General features: G+C 36.5%; 1 protein-coding gene across 4 annotated transcripts in view; it reads left to right on the top strand.

Moving 5' to 3' along the window:
* The window catches only part of RAPGEF4 (Rap guanine nucleotide exchange factor 4), a 151323-nt gene that overhangs the window by 14705 nt on the left and 111564 nt on the right, over positions 1-25054 (top strand). For all 4 annotated transcript variants that reach the window (XM_032692912.1, XM_032692910.1, XM_032692909.1 and 1 more), the window contains exon 4: positions 7799-7945. In XM_032692912.1, the coding sequence (XP_032548803.1) occupies positions 7799-7945 (147 nt within the window). The remainder of the gene's footprint in view (positions 1-7798; positions 7946-25054) is intronic.

Here is a 25054-nt window from a genome sequence, read left to right as displayed (position 1 = left end):
TGTTCAGAAAGTTCAAACCGAACCCACTAACAGTGCAGTCTGATAACAGCATAATGCAGTCTCCACTGCAAGAATGGGGAGGTATCTAATAGCGGAGTATTGGAACTGCTGCCATGTTAGACCAGAAGCATGGGGGTTATACCTATTCGGTGTTAAGAAATAGAAAAACAAGTAGAATTCTCCCCTAATTCCGAATGGTTTCTCAGTACCTTGGTGCTCCTAGATTTACAAAATTTAGAGCGAATAAAAATCCAAAAGGATGAGCTACTTCACTGAGAGTCTGCCACCCATGTTGTCACATGTCATGCTGACAAGTCAAGCACTTCTTGCTGTGAGCTTAGTCTTCTGGGAAGGCATCATGTCCCATTCCCTGCTCCTGTGTTTGAGATCTGTGATTGTCCCATCATGTGGCTCAGCATGGAGTTATACCTCTGACATGGGATTTACTGTGCCTTCACAGGAGTGATATAGGTACCCAGGACCTGATGTATAACACTACCCATTTTTCCCACCTTGACTGAATACAGCATATGTAGCAGGTGTATTCTTTGTGCAAAGTTTGGCTGATTGAGGAAGGTTTCTTGCTCATAGCAGAAATTGGATTTTTTCACTTTGTTGAGCATCACATCACCGGGGAGATCGGGTCAGAATGCAAGTCAAGGCAGTGTGTGAGTGCTGGGTCTTTCTACTTCTTGCAGTATGATGATAGATAAAAGAGGAACTTCCTTCATATAATTATTTTTAGCAATCTCTTCACTGTTTTAAGTAGAAATTGATTGTGAGTATAATTAGCCTAATTTGAGCAATTCTTGGCATGGCCTGGCTGTCATTGGTGTAGTCACAATTTGGAACAGTACTGGGCTCTTATGAGACCCTTTTCTGTGCAGGTCTGAAGCAATTAGGAATATTTCTGGTGTTTGCCAAAAGATGGCACTGCACTATTGTTAAGGATCAATGCTCTTTACTGAATCAGAAAGGAATACATCTGCACAATCTGGATCTGGGAGTTAAATTAAGAATCTGTTTGGAGTATTGATTTGTTCTGTTAGATGGAGTATGGAACACCTCAGTTTTTAAACAAATAAAATGTAAATATTTTTTTCTACTTATTCAGGTTCAAATCTTTTTCCTGCCAATATGAAACTACAGAACTACAGTTCATGTAGTTCTAGTTCTAGAAATTACATTCTGCAATAGTTTCTTAACCTCACATTTCCTTCTCACTGAAGCAATGAACTGAATTCTTACCACTGCCTAGTTGCCATAGGACACAGCCTCACTGCCAAAAGGACACCAGCTCATGCATTTACCATTCCTGTCTGGATAAGTTTGATGTTTGGGGACTCCTAAATATTATTTATGTCCAGTCTTTTCTCTGGTTTTGCTCCAGCTTGGTGATTATACCATGTCCCTCCATTTTTGATCTCCTGCTCCTTCTCTTGCCTGTAGCTCCTGGATGCCCATTCCAGTCTCGTCTGTACTTTGTTGTTGGTATGGTGCTGGTCATTCTTTATCTTGATGTACTTGCTAGCACTGCCTGCCTACTGTACTCACTACAAACCCAGATGGTGAAGGAAATCCAGTGTCGTATTGCTGTCAGGGCAGCCCTGACAGACTCGGTTGCCAGGAACGTGCTCCCAAGTGCCTAAGATACAGGAGTGCTTGTAACCTTCCCTGGAGCACATTTTCCATTAACATCACCCAGGAGCCAAAGCTTCCTTTGTAAAGTCATGGCAACGACTAATTGCTCTGCTGTTACTATTATAATATAAATGGCACTCACGCTAATGAGAAATTTCCAGCAGAGCAGAAGAGATACAGAAGTTTACCTGAGTTTAGAAGTTTGTAGTCTCATGTGAAAGTACAGCATTACACCATCTTTTCAGGAGAGAACCTAACTTTTAAATACGAAGTGTGATATGGTTGAAATGTCTTTAGATATCATGACATCTTTTAATACTTAAGATGAACAGGAGGTTGTATTAGATGACCTCCTGAGTCTTCTTGCAGCTTGAATTATCCTATGATTATATGATGATACCTACAGTGTTAATGTAAATAGGGAAAATCAGGTCTCTTGATTTAAAATATGACTCCCAGTTTTACTGGGTGTTTATCTGTCTATCTGAGGAACTTAAGTGTCATCAAGGCTGGGAATTAATGCGTTGTGTAACAGCTACCATCTGCTAACTCATTATGCAGTCACCTTTGGTGTTTGGAAGCTTTCTCCCATAAGAAGTGCAGTTTATTTAGTGCCTGCTAAGAATGTCTTAATGGCCTTTGTTCCTCCAGAATCATGTAGTTACATGTCTTGCACTAGAAATGATATCCTAATGCACTAATGGATCAGGACTTCAGTGTAGCTAGTGAGGTATTAATTCCCACACGTTTTGCTGCACATTTTATCTTACTCATGTAGACGGAAAGTGTTAGTAATACTGATTAGGATCAAGTTGAGAATTCATATAAACAGAAATATTGACATTAGCTATTATTTGATATTATGATAACAGGAACCATTGCATCTACTGATTTAGTGCTTTAGTAAAGACAAACGCACGTATTTAGAACCTCATAAATTCTTGCTTTCATACTGATTTGGAAAAATCCTTTCTGCCTGCTTGCAAAACTGTGTTTTGTCACAAGAGGGCAGTGTTATAACACATAACAAACCGAGTGCCGACAGTGCTTGATACTGAAATGGCTATTCCGAAAATCATATTCGTCTATTTGCCATATACCTGTTTTAAAGAGTTTGACCAGAAAAAATGTCTCTGTTACTGTTAGTTCTGTTCCACTGAGGTGGTAAAATATGCTAGTGCTGCTGGTAATTTCATTTGCCATTGGAATGGATACAGAGATCTGATAGGATTATCCATCCAATACATCCTGAGCGGTGTCTGGTCTGCTTCTTGTGCAAACTATTTAGGAATTTTCTGAGTGTTCAACAACCAAGAAGAGACTGAAGAGGACTTTTTTGAGGTAAAAATGTCCCACTGTGAATTGCAGAGGTAACTGTAATGAGCTGTTTTGGTCTTGGCTTAACTTGTTTGTAACAAACACCTTGATAAATATAGTATTTAAAAGTCCCAGAAAGACATAGTTAAGTCACCTTCAAAATAAACAGAAAATGTAGCCTCTGTAGAATCTCTCAGAAAGATGTCTTTACCCTCAGTTATGAACAGGTTCTGACTTTAGTTTTTATTTGCTATCCAATGTTATGACAGAGATACATAGTAATAAAAGTTTCTCTTAGAGATATTCCTGGTTAGGTGTTGTCTTAAAAATACTACTGACTGCCTTGCGTATGTTTGATTTTTGAACTCTGTTTTGAAAATGAACGGAGTCAAAGGATGACTGTTGGCAATGTTTCAGAATAAGGCTGGGAATAAATGCTTTATGATAGAAGCATCAGTGTTACATCATTGTCAGATTCTGCAACACTGTGATTTACTGAATTAGATTCAGGGCCTTTTAGCCCAGATGACTCAGATTTATATTCCTATCTGATAAAATGTGAAGGAATTAAGAGAAGAAAGGCAAAGACCAAACAGCAATTTGATCTGCAGTTTTCCTGTAGTTTGCCAGCTGAATCATAGTGTGTGCTGGGGCCTATTGCCAGCTTATCTTGCTTATGTTTTGGTGGAGCTTTTTTAAGCTGATTGATTTTTAAAAACAGACCAAACTGAACACAGGGCATTGACTTCACAAACAACTAACCTCTTTTAGAAAAGCTTTAAAGGAGGAGCTATGAGTGTTTGGATGGTACAGCAGTGTCAGCTGTAAGAAGAGGCAGAGGGCTGAAAGTGAAAAGTTAGTGGGGTTGCTGAGAAGAATGATTGTGAAGAAAGAGGTTCATGTCCACATAAGAGCTAGAAGAATTTCACAGCTGTTTGAAACTGAGGGCAAAGGAGGTATATGATAAGATGAAGTGGCAACAGGGAAAGGGATTTAAACAGGACAGTTCTTGCAATACTGCATTCTGCATGTAAATGCCATTATGTGTGCGTGTAAATAGCCATAATGTATTTTGGAGATAACCTATGTGAAGCTGCAATATAGGTTTGCACTGTAGTTTGTAGTGTAGTGTAAATATGCCCAAGCTTGCTTTGAAGTGTTTAGTTTCAGCATGAAAACTGCTCTACCCATTGTAACACAGAGATTAGCTGGACTAATACTCAGCTGAGAAGCAGGGTGTATTGGCTCATGCTCAGCTCCACAGTGTCATGGTTTTTAACTTAGCTTATTGAAAGTTAATACAGAAAAATCAATTCACTTCTCTCTGCCAGGTGACCTAGGAAAAAGTCCAAGGCATTGCAGGTAGTTTTTAGAAGATCAGACAGAAAGAAATGGAAATAATGAATGTGTTATTACAGTACAAGTAATCTGAACCATAAATATTTTAATTAGGTAGTAGAAGGAAAACTGGTCACAGTCTTTCTAGAAGCATAATGCCTCCTTTGAGCAAATTACCTTGTCTTGTGTAAAAAGGATGGCCTAAAATATGTTTACAGGCTGCAGTTTTAGTGTGGGAAGGTATTTCTGTTATTCTTAGAAGTAGTTTGATAAGAATTTCTTATAGGAATGGCTGAATCACTACAGTAAAGGTAATGGAACAGAAAAAGCACTTCTTAGATAGTTTCCTTTCATGTATATCCTTGGTTTCTCATTATCAAAGGAAATTTTTGCTGAGGACTAACTGAACTGTGTCAAAGTAATAATAAGCAAACTTCTCAAAATGCCAGCTTTTGCAAATCTCTAATTAAACATGGAGATGGTATGGTGTCCTAGAGGGACAGGTGCAAAGGTGAGGTAAAGATGCAAAGTATGGGAAAATGATGAAATTAAAAATAAACTAGCTACATCAACTCCCTTATAAACTCAAAGTGTTGAATAAACTAAAATTTCAAAGAAATGTCCTTAATCCCTTTGAGCCTGGAATCTTGTAATTTTTTCCCTATTTTCTTAATTTCTCTTTCAGACACCACGATTTTATTTACACACGGTACAAAAATTCTGGTTGCCAGGTTGAAAAACAGAAGGTGTCACAAGTCAGGGAGGAGCATGTGGGGATGAGCCTTGTGATGGTGGGGGAGGGAATAAGGTAGAGCCTTGTTTCTGATTTTCATCCATTCCGTAGAATCATCTTACGAATTCAGTAATGTTTTAGATTGAGGGGGGATGACAGGGAGGTTTAACAAATCTTTCACTGCATGTGTCTCACTTGGCAGTAACAGTCAGTGCAACTGAATACACAAACAGCCTCTGAATGCTACCATTTTATAGTGTGTTCAGAGGACACCAGTGGAAACAATCTCACCTTTTTTAAGTCTCTAATACTGCCTTTTAAATAGCTGTTTGAATGTTAGCTGGTTACCAGCAGCTAGAACCCCCTGCTGCTTCTGGGATTGCAGAGGGGAATGGCAAACTGAGTTTTGAGCTGCCAGCAATCTTCCTGAAGTCTACACTGAACAGCGGGAGATTCTTGAGTGCAAGGTTAACAGGTGTAATAGAAAGCACACCTGATTCCCCAGGAGGCTGGAGATGTATAAATAAGGGGCAGCGAGAAAATGGGGCTCTGAAGTCTTGAAGAAGACATAAGGTCCTTCGCCCTAGCTAGATGTGAAACTGCATCTCTATGGAGAACAGTGATGGCTGGGGAAAAAACCTGAAAGAACTTCACAGAAGCTTGGACTTTCATTTAATGAATGTAGATAGACCATTCCAGCCTCTTGACCTAACACCCCCCAGTGTTAATTTATTTCTCCAGCTGAATGGCTGCCTCATCAGAGTTGTAAACAGTCAAAAAAAGATGAAGTGTTCCAAATGAGTTCTATTTTTTTGGAAGGAGGGGGAGGGAGTGAGAAAACAGTTGGAAAATGTAAACACTGTTTGTGATCCACCTAATGGAAAAGTTTCTTTTATGCCAGGCTGTTTGGTTGTCCTGCCCTTAAGAGAGTTCTTTTATCTGAACTTTCTAAATAGAGTTGAGAAGAATGTATTGGACATTTGGAGATCAAATTTTGTGTGAGCAGTAGGCACGTTTTCTTTGTAGCTCTTTTGAGTGCAGTTGTGAGCGTGGTAGCATGCATATAGTGTTTCATCCTGGAAAGGTGAGCTTGTTATGGCAGAACTTTAGTGTATAACCTATATTATAGTCTGTTTGCAGAGACCTCTATTTAGCTGCCTGGGTGCTCATTCCCAAATATTCTTTCTGTTAACAAAACCTGTTCTTATCTACCTTCCTTGAAAATTTATTTCTGACAGTTGTTAAGTTCTTCCTAGATCTTTTCTAAGACATAATTGATTTTGTTTTCCTGAACATATAATTTTATATGGTAGCATCTGTGTAAGAGCAATTTGCTATGGTTCAGGGAACTGGACTATTATGGGCTTTTGTCTTTGTATTGCAATTATAAAGCTACTAACTTGATCTTAATAACATTTGCCTATTACAACATATTAGATGCATGAAGGGAAAACAGTGCAATTTTAAACACAGCAAATGATGCTGAAATATGCTCATGTGTCTCTCTTGGATTATCTACCAAAAGGATAACAAAAGTTTCTATTTTGATTTTTGTAGGCATTGCATGAATTCTATATTTTGGAATTAAACTAAATTTCTCAGGTTGTATCAAGTAAAGTTAGCATGTGTTTTTATGTATTTATGTGTATTTGTGTGCACATGATTTCCTTTGTCAAGTGCAGTTTTTATGATTTTAATTTCTTAATACTGTTGCTATTTTAAAAAATTACTTAACAGACAGTCAATTAAGACCCATCTTAGAAAAAGACATATGTAAGTGTTCAGCTTCAAGCTTGTGCTCAGGAGCATAGCAACTTGTAAGCCTAGAATAGAACATATGTCTAAAGATTTTGATTCAACAAGTTCTTTAGTTGCTAGTAGTCTTAATTTTTTGTCTGCAGTAGCTCATAATTTTTATTGGAACCATTACAGAAGGGTTCCTGGCTAAGGGAGATTCATTTAGACATCTTTCAATCATATGAATGACATGTGCTCATATAGACTCTTTTGAAGTGGACTTTACTGCTTGTTTGGGACCCTTCTGAATATTCTATACATGGATACGACTATTTCAGGTTATTTGGACTTTAATAGTTTCCTTGAAATCCCTGACTTATGTGACAATAATAATTTTTTTGATCTGGTACTTAATTGGCAAATATCCATTAGCAACTGAGAAATTTACTGGCATTTTCAACAGAAAGGCCAAGAGAGTTGGTTGAACTGTTCAACTGCATTGCTCACAGACCTTGTACAACAAGGAAATGAATTATAAATACAAGAGGATATTATAACTGAAAAGTATGTTTACTGAGAAAACAACAGGCAAATTTTCCTTTTGTTGAGGGTAGCCTATGTAGGACAGAAATTTATATTCCAAGATTGTGTTTCTGACTTTAGTTACTTTCTCATCACCTCTGAGATTTCTAAAGATCTCATCATCACAGCAGTGTTGAGACGTAGATGAACGGAGGTCGTACTTTCTTCCAAACGTGAAGGTGACTCTTGTGTTCTCAGCTTTGCTGAGGGAAATGGCTAATTCAACTGATGGATATAGAGAACAGAAATCCTGCTTATTTCCACATTAATGCTTCCCGTGTTGTTAATCAGCATATGATTTTTTTTTTTGTTGGCACTTTAATTAATTTTCTTTAGAGCAGATTGATGAAGAATCTTAAGGCAGTGCTGTTAGAAAATGTGACACAAAGACTCTTAAAACATCTCAGATTATTTGATGTCTGTCCTTTTTTTTTTTTTTTTTGTTTAAAGGATGCTGTGACAATATGCACTCTGGGAATAGGAACTGCTTTTGGAGAGTCCATTCTGGATAACACTCCTCGCCATGCTACCATCGTTACCAGAGAATATAGTGAGCTCCTTCGAATTGAGCAGAAGGACTTCAAAGCACTTTGGGAGGTAAATTCAGATTTATTTGCAGTTAATGCAGAAAAAAATGACTTAAAAGGTTAAGTGTTTGTAATGAAATAAAAGCACATTTATACCATTAGTAAAGTATAATTCTTTTAAATTAGTTTGGAAAAAAAATTTTTACTTGTCTTTAGTGCTTAATATTCTGCATGATTGCATATTCCTGTATTTCTTGTAGGCCTCTTCTAATGAAATAACTTACGTGAAATTTCTGGTAGAATTTATTTGTATACTGCAGGTGTTGCTTTCTTAGCCTTAAACTTGCTTTTATTGCCAACATTTATGAGGAGAGTCTATCCTTAATATACTCTGAAATTTTAAATTATTCTCCTTTACTCTTGTCTCATCACCAGCTGTAAGGGGTTTAGAATTTGCAGATGGATCAGGATCACTTAAAAATTAACTTACTGATTACATGTGAATTCCCTTAAAACTTTCCTTTGTGGAGAACATAGTGCTGTGGTTCTTCATTCTATAATCTGCGTGTACTTTGGTACCCACTCAGAGAAGACTTCATTAGCATGTTACTGTGGAAAGTTACTGAACTTGAGTCTGTCTGCATTTTTGTGAGCATTACATTTGGTTGGAAGAGTGTTCTGGTTCCTTTTGGCCTGGCCTACACTATTGCCAATTTGTAGTGCCAGCTTGTTTTAAATGGTGACTGTACAAGTGTAGGTGTTCTGTAGAGCTGTCAGATGGTGTGACAATGTCCTAAACTTGCAGGTCTAGGGACACTAACTATATTTAAGAAATATATGCTGGTTGTAACATTTTAGTTTAGTTTCTCTCCTGAGTGCAGACAGATGGATTTTTTTTTTTTGCTTTCTTTTCTTGAGAAAGAGCAGTATTATACTGCAAATAATTGTCCTAAAGCAGTACTAAAGTCAGTATCAGAAAAAAAATCAAATCCACAACTAACTACATTGATAGAGAAAACAGCACTTCCATCACGTGTCTGCAAATATGTTACCTTGAGCATAATTGATGGTGTAGCATGACCGAGGTGTGAAGGACCTCTGTATGAATGAAACATGCTTGCCATTAATGCTCTAATTAGATATCATTCTTTGAATTGCATAGCCATGATTTGTACTGGGTTTTTTTTGCAAGTTCTACAGTTAAAATACTGGTAAGGTCTTGTAGCAAATTTGAAGAATTTGACAAGGCAATATTTTTCTGCAGTTCATAATCTTTTTTCTCTACAGCAGCTGCATTATAGTTTTAGGCCTTGGCATTAAAAGATTAAATACACCGGTGGTCTCCTCAGTTTTAACATATGCAGCACTTGCCAGTGGTCAGAAATTTGTTAATGAAGATAGTGCTTTACAAGATAATGATGGAGGAGAATAAATCCAATTGTAGGTTCCCCAGTAGCGTGTTGTTTTTTTTTTTTTCAAATCACTTGTAATTGGTATAAGCACAGTCATTTCTCCTATGTATATGAATTTCCTGGTAAGCATTCAGAGACTGTTGTTTTCCTATCAGGATTATTGGGGGAGTGGAGGTTAAGTTCCCTTCTTAAAATTTTTGAAGTTGTTTTAAAACAAAAATGCCAACATAATTTGGTCTTTAATCATCAGTACAGTGTTGTTTCCAGCAATTTTGCTGATTTTGGTGAGTGTTTTTATGATAGATGCTTTTGGGAAAGGTCATGTGTGTTGGAAGTATTGAGAGTGATCATAGGAAGCTTTAGCACACATCTTGTATATTGCAGCTTTTATGAAATTGTGCAGTAGAACATGTCACAAATGCTGCAGGTGTCAGTCACAGACCACAGTTTAGATCTGTGGTGCTTCTTTACCTTTTGTACCGTTTTACAGTGAACTTTTGATATATTTTGGTGTGCTTTCTTTCAAGGAGGCTACCCCTGTGCTCTCAGTAGAAAATTATGTCATGAAATACAGCTTTGCTGATTAGTCTGAGGTAGAATTAAGTTTTTCATTTTTTCAAGGCAGTATTTATTTCTTTACAATCTGCTAGTCTCAGAGACTGCATAAGTTGCAGCTGAGTATGATAAACGGAAAATGTTTAAAACAGACAGAAAATTATTTAAGAAAATTCCCCCCAAATATGCTAGCAATAGTAACAGTAGTATATTATTATTAATGTTATTGTTACCTGAAGAAAAGTAAATACTTTTCTAAAGGGAGACTTTTTTTATGTTATGGATGCTGCTTTGTTCTCTCTGCCTTATCCTAAGTTTCATCTTTGCTGTGACAGTCTATATGGGGAAATTGTTATTGATACAATGACATGCCATTCAGATTTGTTTTAATTTGGTTTTAACGAAAACACACACAAAGTCAAGAATAGATAATAGATACTTAATATCAGTGGTACCGTGGAAAAATGGGAAAAGGCAACAATGTCAGTGTCATTACAACTCAGATATGGTATAAACTAAAATCTACTGTATGCAAATTTCAGCTCTCCAGATAATGAAAATTCAATTCATGAGAGAAGTTGTTTATCCAGAAAATATATTGTTGAATAATTCCAAAACAATGTAATACTGTATTATAAGAACAACCTAAATAAATTGTGAGGTTGGAATTCTTAAAATGGTTACAGATTTTATGTATGTAGGATTTTTATGATCACTAACAAAAGAGAAGAAATACCCTTTATACATGATTTTTTTCATTTGTTTGTGTGTTTTTTCCCCCAGGAAATTTACTTTTGTGGAAATTTACTTTTTTCACTCTTTTGTGGCAAAGAACAAATTAAAACTCTGTTGGCCAGTTAAAGATTTTTGACCTACAGAGCATGGAAACCCCAATACTGCAATTTTTAATATTCTTTCTTATTTTTAAGTTGTGAATGTAATTTTGGAGCATGAACCAGCATTCATTGATTCAGTATTGACATTTATGTATTATGCAACTAATCTGAAATGCTAGGGCTAAGAGCTATGAACTGTCTTCCTTTATAGTAAAAAGTTTTTAGTACTGAAATCTACTGATGAAGTTCACATTTGCAACACATATTTTTTTCCCTCAAATCTATGCAGTTCTTTGGAAGACAAATAAATATTCTTTTATATTGCTTATAAAACTTTTAGTATATTCTGAAACTAGATTTTAAGCGAGAGAAAGGTATAATACCTGTCTATTTTAATTATTTCTAAGTTTAGAAAGAATTTTCAGAATCTCTGAAACTCCAGAATGTGAATTTGCAGACCTTTTGAGTTTTGTTTAAATTGAAAAGTAACTTATCTCGTATTAGCTGTATTTCTCTAAGAAACAATTGTATTGGCAGAATCAATCACAGATCAGATGTGGTTTATTGACATATTTAATACACAATATACAGCAAAGTTACTTTCTTAGAGTACTATTGCAATTGAGTCTATACGTGAAAAAGAGAGATAGCTACTACTAAACAGACTTTTTTCTTTTTTTATCAGTATTCTTCTGTCAGTTTTGTGAATTTAAATACTCTTTGAGGAAAAGGGAGGGTATTCTTTATAAAAAATATAGTAAGATGTCTTCTGTAATGCACTGAGCCCCATATTCAATCAGTCCTTTAAGTACAGAAAGATTTCCTATGACCTTCAGTTCTAACAGTCAGGGAATGCTGGTCAACACCAATGATACTGTCCTGAGAACAATAATTAGCAGTTAAAAGGGCATAGTCTTGTCTCTAGTGGCTGTGGCTGTTGCAGTAGCATCCTGTTTGGGCACATTGTTGAGCTTCTGTGCTTACTCATCCTTGGAGACTTGTCTGTCAGCGGCTGTTACAGCAGATTAGAGGTGACGAAATCTCTGGTTAGATTCTCACACAGCTTAGCGCTGTTCTCTGATGAAGAAGCTTTAGGAGGTTGTGGGAGTCACTGGAATGTGCCTTTGTGCATCAGTTGTCCCTGGCTTTGGTCTCTGAGGACCACTGACAAACACGAAAAAAGTTACTGGTTACTGTAGACTTCCAAGGTACCCTGTGAATCTGTAGGAAAAGGTACTATTTGTGTTGATAAATACTTGCTTTCCTTCTTTAGCATGGATAAGTGTGGTTGTGGTGCTAGCAACCTTGCCCAAAAGTCTGTTCCAAAACACAAAGGAAAATACATCCAAAAATAAACATGAAAGCAGAAGGCTATACATGAGGAGCTCTGGTCATGCACATCCTGTTGGGCCACTGGCTTGCTCCACCCCTAATAGCTGGCTTCTTTTAAACAGAGTAGGAGTGAAGTGAATTCATTTGAGCAGTGTGATCATTACAAAGTTCTCCATAGTTCATCCTCAACCTTTGTCCTTTCATGCAGTTGCAAACTGATTCAAACCCAGACAGGAAGGGAGTGAATCTGCTGAGAGGTGACTTATTTTTAGAGGTCTTTCCTACCGCAGTGTATTACTCAGCCTTCCTTGGATAACACACAAATAACCAATTTCCTTTTGTGTGGAATAAGATTATGTTAGAAGTTACTGAACATGCCTTGAGAAACATTTCATCTTAAGTAAATGAAGAACAGCTACTACTTCGGTATGCAGTAACTTTGGAGAGAGGGAGACTTGGCCCCTGTAAGGTCAGAATGAATATTTAAATTTTTTTTTTAATTCATATTCTGCGGCACTTACACATCTTGTAGTCTGATAACTGTGGCGTAACTTACTTCTTGCTTTTGCCCATCTAATGTTCATTCTGTAGCCCTTAGCAGACTTCACTGCTCTGTAATGATAGCTTTGGGAGAAGCAGCTTTCTTACCAACTTTGTTTTTTGAGCATTGTGAATGTTAGTTTTTAATGAGCTAGTTCAAAAACAGATCTGTCAGAACAGAAGAAATTTTACATGCCGTTTCAATGGGATGCTGCGTAGGAAATAAATGTATGAAATGGCTTGCTGTAGCACTGCTCACTGAGGTTTCTGATGAGGCTTAAGTTCATCAGAATTGAGACCACAGCTCTCAGTGCATTTGCATGGAAGTTTGTTGCTTTAAGGTATATCTAATCACACCTTCATATCAAGGTATAATATAATCTTATGCCTCATTTTATGTGCTGGGGTTATGGCAATAGGAATTACGAAGGCACTGTAAAAATACATTAATTAATATAAACATGTAAGGATTTTCATTTGGTCTATCCATTTGGCCAAATTTTAAGTACATTGTTTATCAAAGGATGTTATCTCGTGGTGTTTTGCAGTGTAATGCAGTAGTAGCATTTCAGAGAGGTAACCTTTTCCTTGCCTTAGACTGTTGGAAAATATATGTTACTTTGTTACTTGAGAATGTTCTTGCTTCTTTCTCTAAGAGACTCCTAAATACTTCAACATGTGTAAGTAGTATTAGAAATCTCATGTAAATGTCAGTACTTTCTAATACACCTTTTCACCAATGAGTATTCCATACTAGAAATTCTTTCCGGTTCATTTGAGTGAGAGATTAAATTTGAACTGAGAAATGAAATATTGAAAGAGAGGAATCAAAGAAAAAAATCAGATTCATGTCCAGCCCTTTAACCATCAGCTTGATTTATGGTATACCACTCTGCCCGTTTATTGCCCAGTAATCAATTGCAGAAGTCTCTGCTCTGATTTACTGATTTCCCATAGGCAAACAGAGTAGAGGCATGAAACTATAGTTAATAAAATACAGAATATTTAGCTTTGCAGGATGGGTGATCATGTGATTTAAAATAGCGAAGTGCTTGGAGACCCACAAAAATATAAAAAGGTGGTCATGGAACACTCAGCTGTCTTTACCCGCTTCATGTCACGCTCTCCACTGACTGCTCAAACGATTCCATGATGATTTGTCTCTCTAATGGTGTTTTATTGTAAAAGCGATCAAATTGTGGTAGCCTGCATTTTCAGTGTGGCTGGAATACTGTGTTCACCAACATCCCAAATAGCCACCTTGGCAGAATAAGGAAGAATTATTCCATGTTAAAAGGCACAAAATACAACACAGAAGGAAGACGTGGAAGGACCCAAGTGTGTGGAATGTGTTGCTTTATGTTGTCTGCAAACCTTCAGTTGATAACCAGTTCAAATTTGTATGCAAAGGAACAGAGATAGTGTGAGAGACATTGAAAAATGATGATAGGCAAGAAGGAGATTTTTTCATATAGGAACACATGGAAGGAGGAAGAATATAACCCTCCCCCTGCCCAGCTTTAGAATATGACAGTAAACACAGAACTGGCAAGATGTGAGCAGGGCTTTGAAAATAGCTAACATCCCTCCTTCGTACCTTCTGTGTTAATACTGATAAAGCATGCAAGTGAGTAGCAGGGAAAGATTCCGAAATTGTTATTGTACCAAGAAGTGACAGATAGCACTCCCAGTTTTGCTGGTGTGAATTGACCATGTTTCAAGGGAATACAACACAACTGCTTTGATACCCATGGAGCTAAATGGGGGCAGAGTCTGGCCTTTAGTGCTGCTGTTATATTGGTTTTGACCATTTTTGTAATATGGTTTTAGGTTTTTCCCTCTTGTTTTGCTTTGTCAAACATTTCTAATTTTAAGAAGTGATGCTCTGTCTGGTAGAGGAGATTTTAAACAAGTATGAAACAGCATTTTATCCTCAGTAGCCAAAAATACATCGGAACCAGCCATGTTTGTCAGCGTAGCAACACAGTGACTGCTGCTTTCATGCAGGTGTATTAGTCACGTCGTATTGTAAGAATGGATGCAGATTTTGTGAACGCTGTTTATGACAGTGTTATCTTCTAAAGTAATCTTCCTGGCCACTGACAGTGGAGAAACTTATGTAGGAACTAGATTTTTCACTTCAATAATGCAGCTTTTCTCTTGATGTGATATATACTGATGAAAGTGTATAAGTGTTTTGATAGAGTCTTGCTATGAAATGTTCTTTGCTAAGTTATGGCATTGTGACTGAGAAGTTCATAATCAATAATTATTCACTCTGTTTCAGATAATTTGCTATGCCATTATGTATGATATTCAGTATCGCCAATGAGGCAGACTTCTTGCAGAAGATCCAGTTAGTTTTAACTCTGTGAGTTATCCTTGTTATCCTTGTTTTAAGGTGACAGACAGTGGCACTTCAGACACCCCTTAAGCAACTGAAAATACTGAAAAATAACAAGCTGAGCGGAAAGGCCTTATCCTTCCTCGTGTCTCTCTTCAGCAAACTTTCCTGGTGCATGTTCTTGTGTGTCATCCCTACAATCGATTTGCGTCTCAGTCTCCCAGTTTATTCTGAATTTCAGTAGCAAAATTTTATGACTCTGTCACTGATCACTGTGTGAGGTGGAATAAGGCTGTGTAGATGTGATTTCTCTTAATCCCTCCTACCATGTCACTGCTTTTAGGTGCAATTCTGAATCACTGTAATAATGACCATCAGATTGAAGCCCCTGTTGAATCCTGTTATACCAGATAAAATATACAAAAATATATTGTCATTCCCATTTACAGCCCTTGTAAATGTTTATATGTTTATTAGCACTTCAAAAGGTCTTAAATTATATTGCAGAAAGCTTGACTTGCTTGAGGTTTCTTCTTTGATAAAAAGGAATAGAAACATCCAGAAAGCATGTCAGTCTCCCTGTTAAGTAATGCCTTTATTGGTTTTCTCATATTTTATCATGGTTAGAGGTAAAGTTGAAAAATATGAATTCATCTGATTTTCACAAAAGTAAATTATTTTGATTAATTTTTAAAATATTTAAATTACAGAAGAACATCTGACAAACTGAAATGTATACACTTAAAGTCTGCAGATGTTTTTCAGGCTGCAATTTTTCTTGAAAGCTTTACTGCCAAACTTGCACTTTCTATAACCAGCTTTTTTATTAGCAAAGAAAGTGCTTTTCATCCTCAGCAGATTGTATTATTAAATGTGGTATCTCTAAGCGTGATTTGCTAAATGGCAAAAACATATATTGCAAAACACAACTTGGAGCCTATGGATATTATTTCAGGATACAAACTTCTGGTCTTTCATTAGTTCATTTTTATTAGGTAAAAACGTCTTTCATAGAAGAATCATAAGATTTGAAGCTTATAAACTAGATTCTGGCTTTTTTGCCCAACATACATTTTAACTATTAAATATGTGTCTGATTCTCATCTTTCACAGAGAGAAAAAATACATAACAGAATTATATCTTTGTAAATATGTGTGTGTATATAATCTGCTATCTATCTAATCAGAATTATATCTTTGCAGATATTGTGTGTGTATATGTTACTGCATTAATTTAGATTTGCCTTGTCAAACTTCTATGAGAGATTGCCTGGAGCTTTGGTTCTAGCTGTGTTTGTGGTTGGCAGTGTCCTTTCCTGACTTAGAGTGGATACCAAAGTGATCAACTGCATAGGGCTTTGCTTACACTTCTCAGCTTCTGGGTTTGACACAGACTGTTCTTCACTGTGGGATCATATGTGAATGAGGTTATTTCAGAGATTGACCCTTTCTGATCTTCTGTCCGGTGTTATCATCTCAATCCTTCATTTCTTTTCAGATGAGTTGTGCTTTTTCTTTCTTGCACAACAGGTTGATCTGTTATTACTGTTTGCCTCCAGGTTATTGAGAAAAATAGTAAGCCCTTAGAAGCTTCCTTTTAACACTGAATTTTTGTTGCTTTACAGCAGTTGATGTGGTTATGTGTGCTATAGAGTGCATGCTTGCATTCTGCATTTGAATGGGTGCTTTCTGCGTGTACTGTATAATGGGTGAGGCAAATAATGTGATACCATTTCTTAGATCAATGGGTATGTTTTAATATCGACATTTTAAAAATCCATTAGCTTAAACCTGCTGGCATTAAAAAAATTTAGAGATCTTTGACAATGAGATCTGTGGCAGTGGAAGAACTTATGCAGTTTGACACAAACTGAAAGCAAGGCTATTGTATCATAATATATATTATTACTTTTGATTCTCACAGTTTTGTGTAGTTTGTAAATTTTAAAAAGTATTGTAAAAGTGTTCACTTTGAGGTAGCAAGAAACATGAAACCTACGAGTCCTATTTAGTGGAATGTGGATCTTCCTTCCTTATGGAAACACTCCCTTGAATGAGCATTCAGCAACTTAAAACTCTAAGCAAGCCAAACCTCAGACATTATCAATTTATTAGGCATATGGATTAATAAATGGGTTCAAAAAGAAAGTGCTCTTTGCTTGCCTTGGTAGTATGGTTCTGATAGATGTCTTTTCCTGGTCATAACCAGAGCTGTAAGGTTCAGTGTTAGCCCTTTCCCTTAGTCTGATTTCTCCTCTCTCTTCATCCATGTGAAATCAGTGAGCATTATGAGATTTCAACACAGATAGTTACTAATTGCTTTCTTCTCCTTGTATGATATGCAGCACAGGCTGGTGGCAGCAGGTTTAAAGTCTCTTTAATCTTGTCCATTCTGTAATAGCTTCTATCCACCAATATAGCTGGTATGACGTGAGAGCGAGAGGCTGGAATCACTCAAATGATTTTGTGGCTTAGTAGTTCAGGGGTGCTTAACAAAAGGGTAAGCCCAATCCTTGTACTGAGGTAAATTGTATCAAAACCTTACAAACTCTAGGCATCCCAGAGGTACACTTAAAAAGGAAGGTATAGAAAACTGAATATGGAATATTTCTCCTGTGGCAGAAAATAAGAACTACAGGACTCATTCCCTCATCTTGTCATCTGTGCTGATTATGGCCAGTCCCAGATGTCAAGAAAAGAAAGAGATTTAAAAAAAACCCAGTTGTCCATGTACTTGTTCTTGAATCAATTCTTTCAATCTGAGGAGTAAAACTCCAGCAGTTACGGTTCTCAGGGTTAGTGAGTATTGCTCTAATTCCATTAGTTCAGTTAGCTACAAAATTCCTAGAAATCTGTTCTCCAGCAATGTGAAAAGGCCTACAGGCCTTCAGAAATGTTTAAATCTGAAGATTTATGGAACAACTTGTTCATGGGTAATTTTTTTCATTTTGGTGAATGGTTGTATATGTCACAAATACTCAAGAAGAGCACATAAGATGTGGTGGCCTTCTAAGGCACGTATTCCGTGTACTTTTAAACTATGTAATGCATTGAATGTTCACAAAATTTGTGTTTTCATCTAGTGCTTCTGTAACAGGCTGTTGTTGACTGCAGTGGTTTAGCAGAATATGTGAATTCATACGAACAGTCTGATGTGATGCTTAAGGCTCAATTTCTTTATCCTTCATCCTATGGCTGATAAGACCATTAGTGTGTATTTCCACTGAACTCTGCTTAAAATACTTTCTCAGTTAAATCCCAAGTGTAGAAGTTAAACCTGAAACTCACAAATAAAAGTTTACACACTAGATATTTTCTGACTGAACTTTACTTCTGTTCATTTTAAATTACACTGATAAAATACTCTTCCTTCTAGATGCTGTACATAGCTCTAAGCCAGGCTTGTATAACATTTGTTTGGGGGTGATAAATAATCAGCAATTAAAATTCAACCTTGCCATCCTGCATTTAGTAGTTAGTGATATAATTCAACTTGCTTACATTTTAACCTCTGACCATTTTCTGAGTAATTTCTATTTAATTTTGCATTCCACAGCTATCTTGACATTTGAAAAATATCTTTTCTGGCTACCAGTGCAAACCATTTTCCTGAAATATTAACCAAAGTATACAAACAAACTCTATTCTGTTAATTCCCACAAAACCCTATCCATGTTTTCCTGAGTAGAGGTTAGTGGAATCGGATACAAAATAATAGTTTTGTTTTAGCATTATAAAAATATGCATTACAATATGATTTTTGTATGACCTAGTCTTTGAGAAACTGAGTCCTTCAAAGAAGTCATGCTGTTCTGAAAGGACTGAGTTATAAAGGAACTTGTTTGAGTAACTTAGGCTTTTATGCTTAATTCTCTCTGGGGATAATGTTGGAGACTCTCAGTACAATTAAGGAAAGATTAAAAGCTCAGTACAGACTTATTTTCTTTTTTCTTTCTTTCTGCCAATACCCTTCAAGCCTGTATCCTCTCTAGAAGCATGAAACATTTTTCAAATGCCTTTTGTCTTTCTGCCATCATTTCTCAGGCAGTTTTCTGGTATCCATCTCTTCCACAGATTTATTAATATAGTTTCTCTTTCTACATTTGTCACTTTTGTTCCTGCTATTGTGTAATGGAAGCTTTGTTGATCTCTGGTTGTTAGTTCATTTTGTATTTTTCCTTAGGTCTATCTGTGACATTTAGATCTTACTAGTTAACCAGGAATCACAAAGCAGTTAGGAAATAATTCTTGCGCTGTTGAATTATGCCATCATTTAGAATTTCTTAGCACATTTGCTCTGCAGAGCTAAAGGAGTGAAATGCAGTAAAAGAGTAGACAATTAAACAGAGATGTCTGAGTACACTGATGGAGTAGGAGACTTGATTACTACACCCATTTTACAAAATGTCTTACTAAAGAAGAGCTACCCTTCAATCTGAGCATGTCACAGCTGGGGCATTTTACCTGTGCTGTTGCTGTGTATGGAAAGATTATATGCTTTGAGATAACAACAGAAGTTCACATCAAAACTCTCATCTTTGCAGGTTTTTTCTGTCTGATGTATTTACACACATCTACCCTACAGAGATTGTTACCTCCACCTGATTTCATATACAAAAAGTACTTGGTGTCATTTTATTCTGAGACAGACTTTTCCTATTTTAACAGCAGAATATGTATTTTTCTGCCTTTTAACCTTTCTGAAGAATTACTTGGTATTTGACTTTAGAAACTGATATATGCTACCAATCAGCTCATAAGTACTGATACTTGAGTGGATCGTTGTTAACTTTGCACACTAAAATTATATAAAGGAGTGAGGCAGAGGAGATACTGGAAATGCTTCAAGCCCTATCCGTAGTAGGAATACATAATTTGCTACTGTAAGAATTCCCTAAGACATTGATTTTACATGGGCATCCATACTGTTAATCTGAGTATGGTTACAAAATGGTAGGTGAATTACCTTTACTTGTATCCGTTAACTGGACAATGTCCTTGGATAAGAATTGAGTTAATGTGTATTGAATACAATGTAATAAATGGTTGTGGTATCCTGAAGCAGACCATGAGGTGTATTTTCCCTTCTTATTTAACAAAATAATTCATACTACTGGTATGAAGTTTCTACTTTTTAATGTGGGAGTAAACAACCTGCAAAAGAACCCAACCTTTGTGAAGCTGTTCTGTTGCAAGTAACTTCTGCAGGGAGATGGAGAGGTACTTTATATCTGCCTACTCCCCTGTGGTAGAACAATGGCAAAGCTCACTCTCTGTAGTAGTATGTACATGAAAAATAATATCAAATGTCTAGAAAAAACTAGATGCTTGACTGTGATTGACTGCTTATTCTTCCTTGTCCCCAGCTAAAGCAAAGCCTTAGTGTGTTGCTTGTCTTCACCAATTAACATTTCTGATGATTTTTTCTTTTAAGTATACTTTTCCCGCTAAAACTTTTCAGTCTATATATGCATATCTTCATTTTGTGATAATGCTGCTGCTACACGTACAAATGAAAATTATTATTCTAATATGCTAAAGAATACAGAAGGAAAAAGCAACTCTTACTTTGAAAGTGGTTAAAGTAGTAATGAATGCTATCTTTATATTAGATGTGTTCTTTTTAAATGAACATTCTTGAGTGGCTTGCTTTGTGTGAGTAGAATTTGCTAGAAAAGATGCCCTTGTGACTGTCCCCAAAATCAATTTGCTCAGCATGATGAAAATAAGTAGAAACATATATGGAAGTTTTGATACTATAGAAAGAAAATCTCTTAATGTTACTAGTTTTGTTTTCCAACTGTGCTGCATTACTGGTCATGACTGTGCTGCCTTCTTCAGTGGGTCCTTTATTTTGGCATTTTTACTGCCACAGCAATGCTCATCTATTTACACTAGGCATTACTCACAAACTGCTGCATAAGAGAAATGGGGGTAAGATACTCTTATTTTGTTAGATGCTCTGCATGGTGAGAGAACAGCAGCATGGATTAAGTATTAAAACAAGATGGTAGAGTTCCAGTAAGTTGGAACTTACTTAGAACTCTCGTTTTAAGTGAAATCTGTCCGATTACACTAATTTCATTGCAATAATGGACAGTAGAATTTGCTGTGCTTGTGGCCAAATACTGCACATACTGTATCTTCTGTCTTTTACTCTGACCAATACCTGCTATTTCAGGGAAAACTGTAGAAAAGCCTTCAAACTCTTTATGTTTTATAAAAATGGAGTGTAACAGTATACCATACTGTATAAATAAAAAAAACCCAGTCATGCGTCTTCCTCATCAGTCTTCATGTGTAGGACTATTTCTGTCCCTTGTTTTGGAACTAAAATGATGTCTTTATTTAATGAGAGCTTTATTTCCATTTCTCTCATTCACTCTCTCCATCTCCCCTCTGAAGAGTCCATATTGTATGCTCTCTAAAATGTTGTCTTTGCACATTTTAAGTATCCATGCCAAATGGCTTGTGAATGGGTGCTTCTTTTGGAGAAACATTCCACAGCCAAGTATATCACATGTTACTAACAAATTTATTCTGATTTCCCCTCCAGAATATGTTTTCAGAGTTCATTCTTTGGTTCTTTTGTGTACTGCTTTCATATCTCTTGGATGATTTCTCTCTATCCTCAGTATTTATATCCTTCACTTTTTGCACACTGTGACCATATCTATGTTTTGTCACAATTAAAAAATATAATCACATGACTTCTTAAATTACCAAAAATGCCATTGTGCTTCATGTGAGCTCTCTAGAACACAGAATTATGTGACCCTGCCTTTCATGTGTATCTGGAACATATCTAATCTGATGTTTGCTATTAGTTTTACCTGCCAGAATTTGATAGCTGCTGACAGAAGAGAGTGTTGCTGTTGTATGAAGAAAAACTGTCACTAGTTCAGCTTACATAGATATCTGTACAGAGTTAGAAATGATGGCACTGGGAGACGTGCTGTATACTCCAAGTGTGTTCAGGATTATTGCTTCCTAGACTTTGCTCAGTCACTAGCTCTATGCAAGTGATGTCTCCACTAAGTTTTTCCAAATGTGTCTTTTCCTCAGCATTGCTAATTCCCTAGAGATTTACGTATTATTTTTATTTTTTGTTCATGTTTTTAATCTTCTCCTTCTCCGATGTTTTCATGTTATCAAATTGTTTATTCTCCCTCTGCAATTATGAATTAAAAAAAAATTCAGAACCCATTTCTTTAGTACTTCTTTAAACACCACCTTTTCATGTGTTGCCATGTTTCATTATCTTTTGTTTGCAGTCATTTAACTAATTGTTAATTTTCATGACAGTGCTTCTAGCCAAGGCATTTTCAGTTTTTTAAAATTAACTATGACTATTAAATGTTTTACTGATATCTAGATATGTGGCAGCTACTGCATTTCTTTCTTCCACTACTTCAGTGATTCAAAGGAAAAAACCAACCACAACCCACATAACCACATCTAAAGCCTCCAACTTTGGTTAAATGAGTTGGGAAAATTCACTCTCAAAAGAAAGAAGGAAACATGTATTAGAAAATAAGGTGTTGGCAAGCATATATAATTTGTTATTTTTTTCTGTTACTCATGTGTTTTCATTTCTCTCCTAAGTTATCCCTAATTGTCCCAGGACAGAATTCACTCAGCATAAACTGGTGCAACCTGCATTCTATTATTTTTCAACACATCTGCTAACATTTAAATTAAAGAAAATTAAAGTTTTTATTGGCACTGCCTCACAATGGCCTCTTAGCATGATCATTGTTCTGCTACATTTGCCCCTCTATCAATATGTACATCATTAAATAAATAAACCCCTAATTTCTAAATGACCTCCTGTCTCAGTGAACACTCTGTATTCTGGCTACTCTGTATTCTGATAAAGTATTATTTCCACATGTTGCAGATATGTTCTGGTGTTTGTGGAATGTCCCTTTGTGCTGATGTTGCAAGAAAGCGTGAGGAGGAGGGAGTGACCCCAAACTAACTTTCAACTTTACCTTTTTGCTTCACGTCACATTTTGTTTTCCAGTCAAAAATTAGGTGACTAACTGCTTAGTAGCATCTAATCAAGTTCAGGAAGATAAAGCAGAAATACAGCAATTATACACTGTATTCTGCAGAAGCTGCAACACACGTTTGATTTCAATGACTAGTAGAAATTATTTCCAGTCTCCTTCTCTGCAGAACTTCTGTAAATATTCAAGTGAAAGTATACTAAGCAACTTCATTCTGTCTTCAGAATGAAATTGCTCATCAAAAGTTTGATAGTTAATGTTATGGTCCTCCTTCAGACATGGCTGAAACAAGTAACTCTTGTTTCTGTGCCTGCTCAACAAATCTGATGCTTGTTGGCCTCCCAACTGTTACTCATTTATGTTCTCACGGTGTCTGACTTCCAAAATGCAGTACTGGGTCCACCTCCTCTTTGGGCTCTTGAGTTCTTGCGAGTGCATGATTGCCTTTACCTTTTGCAGCATGCTTCTTTGAGAAAACTGTCTTGTGCAGGTCCTACTGATTGTCATTAGAGAGGGGTGCCAGGAACCTGAAACTTACAGAAGCTTTTTTGCATGGAAAAGTGAAAAAAAAAAATGCATCAAGTATCATAAGTGCTCATAATCAAATCCAAGCTTATTTAAAACAAATAAAAATGTGAAAAGAATCCCCCACTAAGAAGAAACCGTGTACTTGGCATGTCTAGATTTACTTATTCCAAACATAGTTTCAGGTGAAGAAAGGTACTATACCTAATGAACAACTCATGGCATTGATCTCTGGATAAGAAACCTATCCCACATTCATTGTATGAAATGTTACCTCTTTGCCTAGGGCAGCTGTCTCTGTTTGCCAAAACAATTTTTCCCTGTTCTCTTCACCCAAGTTGAATTTTGACCTTCTCAAATTTTTTTTTAAGTGTGGTCTGAAATGTGTCTTACAGTGGCCTTTACACATGGGCTTTTTGAAGCGAAACATCTTTTTGTGAGACAGTTATCTGTCCGTTGGACAGATGCACCATTATCAGATGAGGAAGCTAGTTCATCTGGCTGGGTTTGAAGGCTATAAAGCTAAGTTTATCTCTCTTGGTTATTAAATATACATTTAATGATAGATGCAGCATGCCAAAGATTCTTTAAGGGAAAGTAAGGAATCAAACACTTATCCTGTTATATTGTCATGCAGTAAGATAGTTTGTAACTGTCATCCTTTGTCTTCAGCCTGTAGTCTGATCTGAATGGAAAAGGGACATTTCACAACACTGACACTAAAGTGCAAGCAGACATAGATGACCACTTTGAGAAAAGTAAGAAATTCAACTTAATTCTAGCACTGTTGTTCCAAGGAAAACCATGAGGTTGATTGTTAACCATTCAAAAGGATAACATATAGGCTTGTACTTTCTGTATATTCAGCTTTATCCAGTGGTTCTTAGAACAGTGTTGTTTGGCAGGTGGATTCTGTAGCCCGTGGGACAGCATATAATCTCTTCAGTTTTGTTCTTGATCCTTGATGCTTACATACCCATATTGTGGCATTTGTAGTTTGCAGCTAGTAGACTACCCTGATTGTAGGGATCTCTGTATTTCAGATCCCAGCTCAACTTTAATTTTGGAAAAAATGTCCCTTTTTTATTTGCAGAGAGAGCCTTGAAATGTAAACTGGATACCTGCGGTTAAAGTGTTCCTACTGATTTATTTTCCCTAAGCATTATTTGTTCTTCTACTCACTAAAACCATGGTCTATACTAAAGATTTTGCTGGCAGGGTTGTGGGGGAAATGTAGTGTTAGGCTGAGAAAACGGGGGTTTTGTGTGGTTTAGTTAGCCTAATGAAGGACTGGTATAAGGAATAGTTGCAAAAGAGCTTTTGCTGGCAGAAATCCTATTATCCCTAGGATAATTTGCTGACCTAGGTTAAAATGTAGGGCAAGCTCTGAGTTGGCCTTTGGAAAATTGTATATTCCCTTGTTTTTTCCACATCATGATAGTGGGAGGAGTAGGTTGTCAGTGATTAGATAAACTACCAGTGAATTCCTGTGTTCTTCCCTGTGGAAAGCCTAAAGATCTACCAGCTCTGCTATGCAGCTATTGGGATTTCTAGCTGCCAGAAGACAAGTCATATAAACCTGTCTCATGAAAATCATTAGTCTTATTGCAATTTTGATCAAGA

The sequence above is a fragment of the Chiroxiphia lanceolata genome, chromosome 7 (genome assembly GCF_009829145.1).
Source record: "Chiroxiphia lanceolata isolate bChiLan1 chromosome 7, bChiLan1.pri, whole genome shotgun sequence".
NCBI classification, from domain to species: Eukaryota; Metazoa; Chordata; class Aves; order Passeriformes; family Pipridae; genus Chiroxiphia; species Chiroxiphia lanceolata.
Note: the sequence above shows the minus strand (reverse complement) of the source record. Positions and strands in the feature narration are given on the sequence as shown.